This window comes from Telopea speciosissima, chromosome 5 (assembly GCF_018873765.1).
Source record: "Telopea speciosissima isolate NSW1024214 ecotype Mountain lineage chromosome 5, Tspe_v1, whole genome shotgun sequence".
Taxonomy (NCBI): Eukaryota; Viridiplantae; Streptophyta; class Magnoliopsida; order Proteales; family Proteaceae; genus Telopea; species Telopea speciosissima.
The window spans coordinates 22,727,960-22,740,423 of NC_057920.1; the positions used below are offsets into that span (position 1 = coordinate 22,727,960).

At 43.3% G+C, this 12,464-nt stretch overlaps 1 protein-coding gene across 1 annotated transcript in view; it reads right to left on the reverse strand.

The window, feature by feature from the left end:
- Positions 1-10,150, reverse strand: part of LOC122661629 — a 28,976-nt gene extending 18,826 nt beyond the window's left edge. Inside the window, exons 1-2 of the mRNA XM_043857087.1 lie at positions 9,992-10,150; positions 9,723-9,855 (exon numbers count right to left, since the gene is read on the reverse strand). Coding sequence (XP_043713022.1) covers positions 9,723-9,855; positions 9,992-10,086 — 228 coding nt within the window. The 5' untranslated portion in view covers positions 10,087-10,150. The remainder of the gene's footprint in view (positions 1-9,722; positions 9,856-9,991) is intronic.
- Between the last annotated feature and the right edge of the window lie 2,314 nt (positions 10,151-12,464).

The window sequence follows — 12,464 nt, forward strand, 5'->3', positions numbered from 1 at the left end:
TGCTAGGCCAATAATTATTTGAAAAATATTTACAAAAATTATTTTTAAATATGAGAAAAATATGAGGGTTAGGGGAAAAATACTAAATAGTTATATACTTATATACTAGTGTTAGTGCGCTTAAATCTTAATTCTTAAACATTTAAACTAAAAGAATTGATGTGCTTCAGTGATTAATGAATTGTCTTTTATTCATGCAACAGTAAACGAGTCCGATTATGGCAGACCGTGGTAAATGACAGAGCCAGAGGCAAGAGGGGCAAAGGTAGCCGGCCCGGACCCAGGGGGAGGAGCACACCCAGGCGCACTAGGGGTGACATTGCATGGTTGCATGGCACTCCAATTGATGGGGATAAAAGAAAATCCCAATGCAACTATTGTCGCATGCAGTTTTTGGGAGGTGGTGCTACTAGACTCAAACATCTAGCTGGGAATTCTCCTAAAGTGGTCGCATGCCATATGGTCCCTGTGGAGGTATCTAGGGCTGTCATTGATTACATGAAGGGAGGGAGTAAGAGGAAGGCTCAGAGGGAGAAGGCAAGAGTAGAACTTGAGGAAGCAGTGAGGTGTTCAGCGGGAGGCCAATCAGGCCATCGTGATGATGATGATGACAGCAGTGATGATGTCTATGTTCCTGATGATATAGAGACTAAGCGAGAGGCTAGGGATTGGAGACGAGCACAGATGATGAGCAGAACCAGTTATCATAAGGATCAGGAGAGACAGAGAGTTGGTGGTAGTGGAGGAGCTGGTACCTCTAGAGCTGGTGCTAGTGGTAGTGGAGGAGGTGGGGTTACCTAATCCCTTTAGGAGATCACAGAGTATGAGGGAAGCTCCGCCTCCGCCTCCACCACCACGAGATGACCCAGCACTTCACCAAGCACCTAGTGTTTATAGAAAGAAAGGCAACAAACAACCAAAAATCAAGGGAGCATAGAAAAATTTGAAGGGGATGGTGAAGGAATCTATAGCTAAGTGGATGTTATACCATACCATCCCAGCAAATACAGCACAAGGCCCCTTTTATCAGACTATGATAGATTCCATTGCTGAGGCTGGCCCAGGGTATAAGGGGCCCACCCCATATGAGATTATGAATGTGTATTTGCCTCAGCAGAAGAGAGAGCTTGAAGACTACATCAATGAAATGAAGGGACTGTGGGAGAACTATGGGGTGAGCATAATGTGTGATGGTTAGTCCATCATCAACTTTATGGCGTATTGTGATGGGAGAATAGTCTTTCTGAAGTCTGTTGATGCATCCAAGGAGAAAAAGGATGCAAAGTATATCTACAAATTGCTGAAGGAAGTGGTAGAAGATGTAGGAGTGGGGAACATTGTCCAAATTGTAACGGACAACGGAAGCAACTACAAGAGTGCCGTTGAGAGGTTGATGCAAAACAGTAAGTACCGGTTGTTTTGGACTCCATGTGCTGCCCATTGTATATACCTCATGTTAAAGGACATGGGAAAGATCAAATTGGTACAACATTTTGTGGAAAAGGCAAGGCAAATGACCAACTTTGTCTACAACCATGGGTTTGCATAAACCTCTTGAGGGAGAAGTGTAGGGGTGACTTAGTGAGGCCAGGCATAACTAGATTCGCCATCAACTACATTGCACTCAAGAGTATAGAGACCAAGAAGTCTGGATTGAGATCAATGTTTGCTTCTGAAGACTGGTTCAACTGGAATGGGTCCAATACCCATGGTGGTAGGGAAGCACAAGCTACCATTTCATCAGATGACTTTTGGTCAAAGTTGCATAAAGTGGTACAACTTCTGGACCCAGTGGTCAAGGTTTTGCATATAGTTGATTCTGCTCTCAAGGGACCAACCATGCCACATCTATATGCTGCCATAGACTTGATGAATGAAGGTGTTTACAATGCAAATCCACGAGGTAGCAAACACTTTTTCAAAATTATCAAGGAGCACATGGAAAATCAACTTATGCATCCACTGCATAAGGCTGGTGAGTGTACACTCTTTGTTTTTTAAGGAATTACATCTTTTAAAGTTAATTTGAAGGATATATTACTAACTAGTCAATATGTAATGTCAATTTCAGTATATTATTTGAACCCCAAGTACCAATACAGTCATAGGCTTGGGTTGAATAGTAGTCTTATTGACGCAGTCAAAGAAGTAGTTGCCAAGTTAGAACCGAATAGTAAATTACAGGCGATATGCAATAATGAGGTGAGTCTTATAAGTTATAATTCATTTGGAATTACTCAATTCAATACTAAATAGTAATGAGTCATTACTAATTTTAAATATTTTCCAAATGATTATAGTTGAAGACTTTTAGGGATGCATTGGGAAGTTTTGAAACCGATGCTGTAGAGCAAGGCCGGACACGCGGTGATGCCGGTACTCATTACTTCATTAGTCATTACTCAATTCAATATCTTATTCTTTTGAAATGAAGGTGACATGTGTCTTTTGTTGTAATGTAGCTGAATGGTGGGCGTTGTATGGGGGTTCGGCAGACAATTTAAGAAAAATAGCAATCAAGGTTCTCTCCCAGAGACATGTTCAGCATCTGGCTGTGAACGGAATTGGAGTGCATTTTCTCTCATCCACTCCAAGAGGAGAAATAGATTGGGTTCTGAGCGTCTCTCTGACTTAGTGTATGTGCATTATAATTTGAGGTTGAAGATGCAACACATACGCATGGGACAAGAGGGTATCAGGAAAAATATCGATCTCGTCGACATTTTCCAGGTGGAGTCAGATGATGATCCTATTGTTGATTGGGTGAGGGATAGAGGTGGGCCAATGTTAGATCAGCCTAGAGGTAGGCCTGACCCCATGATAGCTGAACAGATAGAAGCTGATGTGGATGACTTCATGGCTGCAGAGGGTGAGGTACACGCACGGGACGCGTCACCTATACCGTTCCAGCCTACTAGTGGTGTTGATGAGGAGGATGAAGATTGGTCTATGTCCTCTGGTGGCGGTGGTGGTGGAGATAGTGGTGGTGGAGATGGTGGTGATGATGGAGGTGATGATGAAGGTAATGATGGACGTGATGATGATGGTGATGGTGGTCAAGCATATGAGGGAACTCGAGTCCCGTTTGTGGTACAAGAGCAGCAAGAGGCAATCCGTGCCCCCACACCGGCCACACGGCCCACATCGTCCACCTCGACCTACTAGAGAAAGCATCGTGGCCAGTCCCGTCCTGGTGGTCGTGGTAGTGGTACTAGTAGGCAGGCTGAACTTATGGACATTGATGCCCTATCTGGCTCTGTTGGTGGACTGAGTATTGGCGACAGAGACAGTAGATCGAGTGGGCATTTTCGTGCCCCATCTTTTCATGTAGACAGCAGTCCATCTCCAGCACAATCAGAGCATAGTTCATCTCATTCACATCCATATGGCAAAGGGCAGTCTGGGCAGTACCCTTGGGGGCAGCAGCCTATATCTTCTCCACCCATTCCCAGTTTTGAGTATGACTCCCACTCACAGGGATATAGTGGATCGTCTTTTGTGGATGACTTCTTTTCCTACCCAACCCACCAGCCGCAGCCGTACAACCCGTACCCGTACATGCTCCCAGAGCCGTCATATGACTCATATCATAGTGGATCAGTGGGTAGTACTTCTTCACAGTTTGGTGACCTATATCATAGGATAGGTTACCTTCAGCATGTTGATGATGCAGTTTACATGGTCACTGTGGATGACTACACTCGCTTCTTCTCCCAGACTATGACGTGGCATGCATTTGTCCTACAGTCGGAGAGCAATACACGTCGGCTCCAGCGGACCATGAGTGGGGTTGATCCTGGACGGCGGAGTAGTTATTATTAGCAAATTTGTAAACATTTGAGATGAATGATGACTACTTGACTTGTAGGGGACAATTGGGGATATTGTGATTTGGAATGTTTGATATCATCTTCTTAAATCTTAACTCTTAAGTTGTTATTTGTTAACTTGTTATTGACTTGATGTCTTATGTTATATGTACTTAATATTATGATTTATGAGTTATGACTTAACTTATGAGTCATTATGTTTCCAACTTAGTTCCAAGTCAATTTACTTGTTTAATGTACAATGTGTATATGTAAATGTGTGATTAACTAAGTATAAGCAGTCTAAGACTCTAAGTTATACTTATACAGTTATACATTAGGGTTCGACCGTACGTTGCCAATCAATGGTGCACATCCAAAACACCATTTTGGGTGACTATTTTTGTAATTTGAACATTTAAATGTGTTTATATAGCCTAAAATAGGGTTTCCATGAAGTTTCAGGCCTTAACTTGGCCTAAAACCCACCGAAATGACCTACCGAAATATACCAGAAAAAATACAATATTTTGACCGAAATATCCGAAATTTCGAATATTTCAGTCAGCCCGAAATACCAAAACGAAATGAGTTCTCGAACCATGATTTTTACAAGTCGATGACTCCAATTCTGTCCATAGTTGTTAAAGCGCTTAGGCGAGAATCAAGGCGGTTGAAGGGGTTGGAAAACAAGGAGACGCCTAGGCAACCAAGGCGACACCAGAATTTAAGGCCCTCGCAAGGTGTTACCTAGGTAACACCTTGACAACTATGATTCTATCTTAGTCAGAATAGTGTTTTTGAAATGTTTGGAGCTCTATGTTAGGAGAGGTTTCAAGATGTATGATCTTATTATGAAATAAATACATGGTTGTTAGCTTTCAGTAGCCATTGACTTTGTTCAATATTAAGCACAGCAAGTATTATCACTGTAGGTAAAACAGTGACAACAGAATTTTACAAGTGAAGTTTTCCATTAGAACCTATCTTGGATTGAAGAGATTTCGAGTTTGTTTGAGGATCCAAGTTAAGAACCCTAAATTTTTGGGGTTTTCTTTGAAGAACAAGGACCCTCGGAAGGTCGACTTTAATTGGACGATCGGAACGCAAAAGTTGTCAAGGAAGCATTATTAATCGATGGTTATCATAGTTGTCAAGGCAGCGCCAATTGGGCATTATTACCCTCCTTGGCCGACTTGGGCACCTTGGTCGCCTAGGCAAGCGCCTTAGACGCCTTGGTCGCCTAATTAGTGTCGCCTTGATTTTTTCCCCTCTCCACCGCCTTGGGTCGCCTAACCGCCGTGGCAACTATCACTGTAGATGATTTTATAATTGTATATGCAATGTTGATAATGATATCTAGTATAGAATTCATGATTTTGGCATATTGTGTTTCTAAACACTTGATGGATGGATGTTTTAGTAGTTATGAATAGGAACCTAAATGATACATGACCCTATAAATGATGAGTGTGAATGAATAAGGAAGGATGGGAAATGAATGAAAAGCGAATAAAACCACTCCAATGGTTTGACTAGAGCCACTTTGGTGGTATACTTGACACTACTTCAGCAGTTTGACTAGAGCCACTGGTGTGGGACTGGACTCTCCGATCCTACCCAGATGTTAACTATGGTGAGTACCCGATGTTCCGTGTGGCAGACTATGATCAGGATGACACCGAGGGGGAAGACGATGGTCTGCCCGCAGCCGACAACCCTAAGGATCGCGAGCTCCCTCCTACCCCCGGCAGAGTGATGTGATATACCCGTCGCGTAGAGGCAGATTTGTTCTTCTTGTAGGGCCTGATGCCCCGAACATTCTAAGGATATGATTGGACTTTTTGTAGGGCCCAGTGCATAAACAACAAACCCGAATCATCAGACAAATCCGATTGTGGGTCCTCAGAAACGAAACTGGTGGTCGAATCCTCTAAGGGATCCTGAGCAACGGGGAGAAAGGAGCTACTAGAAGCCACAAAATGAATAACAGAAGACGACTTAATTGTCACTTAGCCGAGCGGAGTAGAGCAGAAACAAATCGGACAAGGCTTTGCCGAATAGAGCTCAGTTGAACAGAGCTTGGCTAACCAGAGCAGGAATGAGCAGAGCACTAAAGATTTCTTCCAAGTGAAGAATGAAAGAAAGCCCCCCACCTCTACATATAAGGAGTGGGGGTGCGAAACTTGAAGGAGAAGACAATGAGAAGCTTGCAAGAGAAGCTAGAGGTCACCTCGGATGCGCTTCCCGAGAAAGAATGATGTGACAACCCACCATTAATGCTCATGATGGGTTAAACTTAATCCCCCCCACCATTAATGCTAATGAAGGGTCAAGCTTAATGACAAGGTGAGGTTCCTGAAGACTCCACAGCCTCAACCAGCCGGCCAGGCACTCAACTGACTAGGCATGGCCAACCAGGCCTGCCCATCCAAAGTAACCGGCTGGCCAGACACCCAGCCTCGCGCACGAGGCCAGCCACGCGCACGCACAAGGCCAGCCCCGTGCGCACGCACAAAGGCTAGCCCCACGCTCACGCACAAAGGCCAGTCCTGGGCGCACGCACAAGACCAGTCCTGCGCGCACCTACAAGCCCAGCCTTGTGCACAAAGGCCAGCCCTGCGCACGCACGAAGCCAGCCTCGGCCAGCCACACACCCCACGCCTCGGCCGACCAGGACTGGACGAGCAGACCTGCTTGGCCAGCACCCAGCCGAGCAGGGTTGACCGAGCAGGTTTGCCCGGCCAGGTCCTAAAAATAAAAACAAAACAAAAAAAGAGAAGAGGAAGGTGAAGTGTCACTCCCCAGGGCCCCTTGCAACGCCTCGGGGAGGGGGGGGCATCTGTTATACCAAATAACAGCCCGCTAATAGGAAACGGACACGTGGAAGGCAAGTTGGACTCCCAACGTATCGTACCACACTCCTAGTGGGACTCTGATCACTGACGCGATTGCATCGGGAATAATCCCTAGACTTGGGGAACACGAAACCCAACCAAAGGGCCAGGTGAGAGGCGTACGAAAATAAACGTCTGCACCGCCTCAGTAACTGTGAGCCCTATATATAGAGGAAAGGGGACCACCGAGAGATACGATCACTTTTCTGACTCTGACTCTTTCAGTACCCTTCTCTTACTGTTCTGCCAGACTGACTTTGGCATCAAAGAGTCCCCCATCGGAGTCCGCTCCGGGCCTCTTCAATATCCTCTTCCTTTTACAGGTCACCACGTCATCCAGCGACATTCCGGCGATAACAGATTGGCGCCGTCTGTGGGAACAGGAAGAGCAGAGTCCATTATGGCGAATGCCAGAAACACTCATCGATCGACATCAAACCATGAAGCCAGGAACAAGAGTAATCCTAGTCGTGCCAACACACCCCCCCCTGAAGATCAACACCCGAAGTAGCCGAACGCAAATCGCGGCGGGAGGGCCCCCTTAGGGACCGAATCCGAAGGATGCAGCAACAACAGGGTCAAACGAGCCGGGATCTACCCCCGCCGGATCCTCAGGCACCGGTAACCCAGGGCCAGTTCATGACTCTGCAGCAAGAGTTCGAGAGGCTGACTCAAGCTCTTGAACACAACTCAAGGGCCCTTATTCATGCTGTCTCTTATGGGATAACTCCTCCTCCCCCTCCTCCACAGACTCGCAATTAAGAGAACCAGAAGAGCAGTTCTGGCTCCACTCACGCAAGTAAGAATAGCCACGATTGTGAAGCCGAGAAACAAAAGAAGAAAGCTGCTGATCAGAATGAGGCACATTCAAAGCATCAGCCCAAGGATGCCCTCGGAAAAGCTCCCGCAAAGGACAATCTGAACAGACAATTGAAGGACCTCCAGGAGCAAACTCCAAGGGGAGACTCTCCGATGCCAAAGTCAGTCCGGCAGAACAGTAAGAGAAGGGTACTAAAAGAGTCAGAGTCAGAGTTAGAGTCAGAGTCAGAGTCAGAAAAATGATTGTACCTCTCAGTGACCCCCCTTCCTCTATATATAGGGCTCGCAGTTACCGAGGCAGTGCAGACTTCTATTTTCGTATGCCTCTCACTTAGCCCTTTGGTTGGGTTTCATGTTCCCCAAGTCTAGGGATCGTTCCCGATGCGATCACGTTAGTGATCAGAGAGTCCCACTAGGAGTGTGGTACGACACATTGGGAGTCGTGCGGCTCAAGTTGCCTTCCATGTGTCCGCTTCCTATTAGCAGGCTGTTATTTGGTATAACACCTCCAAACATAAATTGGACTTTTGGGAGAGCTACATTGCATGTAACCTTTGGTTCACCTTTGTCATCTCCAATAATAAAGCCTCCTCCACCACAACCTTTTGTAGGGTTATCTTGTGTAGTAGGATCAGCATTGAATTTAACAAGGGCTTGAGGAGGAGCGCTCTAGCGCAGGACAACTGATTTCAATTTTGTAGCGAGGCATGGTACATCAACAGTTTTTTAGATGACCACAATCACGAGATGCTCAACAATGAAGAGGTTCAGCAACTACTTGCCTACCGATACATTCCTGAGTACTACAAGCCTCGACTGGTGCAAATGAACAAATCAGGGATGACAGTGAAGCAAATGAAAAAAGCAGTTTTTTATGGGTGGAAGAAAACATGTCTATTGGTGGGTTGCCTTTTAATGTAACTGATATTAGTAGTTGCAGCAGCAGAAGAAGAAGAAGTCAAGTCTGTTATTTTAACCTTTCTTTTCACCAGCAGTGAAGAAGAAGAAAGAAGAAAGAGAGTAAACTTTATTGGAAAACAAAAAAAGGGTGCAGTACTAGAATATTGGGATTTGGGAAAAAGGGCTGTAATGTATTCAGTCTACACTTTGCACAATATTTCATTTCCTATTTTTCTTCCTATTTTATCCTTGTTTGCATGGTGCTTCCGTCAGATTCCTCTCAAATCAAATTCCTAAAATTACCCCTACACTCACATTACTTTACCCACTTTTGAGGGCAACAAAAGTAATAGTGAATGAAACTCATTCACTCTCTCTCTCTCTCTCTCTCTCTCTCTCTCTCTCTATCTATATATATATATATATATATATATTATCATTTTCTTATTTAGTAAGTTTCCTGCCTCACAGCCACCATAACCTAGTTAATATAGTTGCTAACTCATCCACTTCCCTAGCTAGGTTGCTGGAGTATCTCAGCTGGTTAACCACAAGTTCAAAGTTTCAAGCCCCTTCCTTTAGAGATATGTTAATCGAAAATTGACCTGCTAGTCCAATGAACTGCCAAAAAATTACTTCATTTGGTCTTTCCCACTCCCCAATTTATTGGTTTCCCATGTGGGACATCCCGTGTAGGATTTTATGATGAACACCAGGCTAGCATGCCCTTAGTTAATGTATTTTGTATGCCTCATTTTAGTTAGTATAGAATTCTCTGTACATCTAGATGCTAACTAGGTAATTGGAACAATAGGAAGGTCTTAGAAGATTCATTTTTTAGAACCGGAGGTTTTCCAATTGCTGTTATATCCGAAATCCTAAAGATAGATTATGTATCTCCATAAGTGTTTTTATCAACCATTAAGTAAGAAAATATGCTTAAATCAGTCAATGTACAACTCAAAGCAAATTTCAGTTGGTGTAACTTTGCAACTTTCGGTGAATGGTCCAAATGTATGAAAAGGGAAAAGCCCAAAATGCGTTCTCCTGGAACTTCAATTGGGTAATTTGCAACATTCCTCTATTCTAAAACTTCAAATAGAAAAAGAAATGCAAATCATAAGGGGAATTTTAAGGTATCATCAGAAAACCCAAACCCTAAAAACTATAAGAATTTACAGAGAAAATCTAAAATAATGAGAACTAGATAAAAGAAGTAACTAGATTGTTTACTCATTTTATTAATAAGATAACACAATCTGGATGAAAGAAGGGATTGACAATGGGAGAGTGGTACCCTGATCCTTGCGGTGGCATCCTGGCCAGACTGGAGAAGCAAAGCGACGTCTCGCCTCATCTGTTTCACCACTACCTCTCTTTTGTTCCTCAGAAGCTTTATTCTTGCCGTCGCCAGTTTCGCCATAGTTTTACTGGAAATTTTAGAAAGATCTAACAAATCAGAACAGGGTATCTGAACAAGGAGAAAGGAAACAAGGGCTCTCTCTGTCTCTCTCAGAAATGGATGGAAAGAGTAGGAATAGATAGAAAAATGAGGAGAAGACATACCATTTGGAGGAGTTGAAGCCCCTGCGGAAAAGGGAGACTCCGAACTTCATCACTGTCTTGCAAGGGCCAACTACAGCTCTGTTCACCACAGTCATTGGAGAGCTCAGTGGAGTAAGCCGATAATAAGACTATAGAGATCCCAATGTAAGGGATCCAAAGACAAAAATCGTAACGGTAACTTGATGTGGAAATGTGGGGCATTCACCGACCTTTGCTTTTATGTGTTTTGAATTCTTTATTTCTTTTGGTCTTCGGGAAAAAAAGAGCCGTTACATAACACAGCACATAAAAGGGAGATACAAAAGCGGAGATGGCGCCGGTGAAGTGCCCATGCAGTCTGCGACGCGCATCATGTAAAGATTAAATCGAAACCTACTTAATAATCGGTTTTAATTGTTGAAAGTTGAAACTGGAACCGATTATCATGGCTGCTTCAGCCAACAATATCAGCATCAAGCCTCTACAGCCGCACCTCCTCGAAGCTTGCAGCTCTTTTGGGGTTGCCGCCCACTCGAGCAAGGCGCTTGGACAGGGGTAAGGCGGTCATTGTGCGCAATCCTGTGTCTATGCAGCACAAGCAGGACAAGACAGCGCGTCGTAGAAGATCTATTTCAATAAGGATTGTGTGTGGACTTTAATGACTTGAAAAAAACAAGTCCAAAGGATGATTTCCCTTTACCCTATGCCTTGCCGTTGGCTCTCAAATCGGCAACAAAAACTTCTATCCTTCTTTCTTTGAGTGTAATTGTTCTCGATAATGGACGATACACACACTCTCTTTCTCTTTTTCATCACATGTGATTTGGATTCTTGTCCAAGATTGCTAGAGATTTCTGGAATCCTTCCTACATGGAAACTTTGTATTACAATCTTTCTTTCTCTTTATATTCTGGTGAGCTGTCTCATCTATTGTAATTGTTATATATACTCTCATTGGAGAATCAATGAATTGAGGAAACAAATTATACTCTAATACTCGATATCAAGCATTATTGAATTAAGATTTGGTCTTGCACAAGTCTACATGAAATGTAGCTCACATGACCACGGTTAAAAACATTTAAATGTGGTAATTCCACACCACAAAACCACTTCTATAGGCACCATCATAAATGATTATAGATAGTTTTCTCACTTGTTGGTGTTTTCGTCTAGTAACTTCATTTGTTCTAGTACTACATGTGAAAATTTTACATGGAAAAAATTTAGATGTAAAATTGTGTTGAATTTAAGACGTAAAATATAGAGTAAAACATCAAATTGAAAAACCTCATCTTTGTTCTTTTGTTTCATTCTGGCAAAATTTTTCACTCCCTTGCACTTACCCACTATTTACTCAAACTCCCCTAATCGAACTCTCTTTTCTGAACCCCTTCCCCCCTCTCCTTAGAATCACTGTCCCTCTCTCTCCATAGTTGCTTTCTTCCCTCTCCCTCTTCTTAGTTGCTTTCTTCTTCCCTTGGCCAAAAAATCTCCCCAAATCCCCTCTCTAGCTCTCTCTCACTTCCCCCTATAACCAAGCACCCTTCCTCAACCTCTTGGCTCTCATAACCGAGACCCCCCTCTTTTCTTCTCCCTTTGTTGGAATTTGTGTTTTCAAAGATTCTTTTTGAAAAGTCTTTTTGATATGTTAAAGTTTTAAATATGAAAAAACCCATTCCCTCCACTTTTGGTTTATTTGGAACACTTGTGTGTTTGTGTATGGTGACTTGAACCATGGACCTCTTGTATAAACTTGTAAGGAAACTTGAAAAGGCTTGAGTATCTCTTCAAGTAAAGTCCCACATTGTTTATGGACAAGTGAAATGGTGACCTAATAAGAGTTCATGTAGCTTACAAGGGACATAGGGTTCTAATGGAAGTCTCCCTTGTCCCATGTGTGAGGTTAGGGTCCGGAGTGCTTTTCACACATGCGCGCGCCGTACCACACTCCTAGTGGGCTCTGTATATGGGGGTGTACTTGTCTGTACATGTATAGGTGTGTAAAGACACAACCCATACGTACAAGTACCAGTGGGCCAATACATAGAGATGGGCTTTGGGCTTCAAATGTACAATTCGTTCAAGTGTTTCCTCTGTTCTCTCTCTTCAAATAGTGTGCTCTTTGCATTCTGTTTGTTTCATTTTCTTCTTCTATTCTCTGTTTGATTACTAAGTAAATACCTTTAGATACTCCGTATTGTAATCACTTTTGGATGCTGCCAATAGTGATTGAAGTGGTTTTATCTTAGAGGTAGAACATCAAGGTCAACCCGGATCTACACATATAGGGGGCGTTCAACACCTTAAGGAAAGTACTCTTTGTACGACTCCACTTGTGCTGCTGTTTGCTACTTTGAAAGAAACAAGAAGACAATCATCGTGGTACTGTAAGTTATTTTATTTTTATATTTATTTCATATTTCATTCGGGTATATATATATATATATTTACATACAAGCAGATTCTGTCAAGTCTTTTACCGATTGCCTAG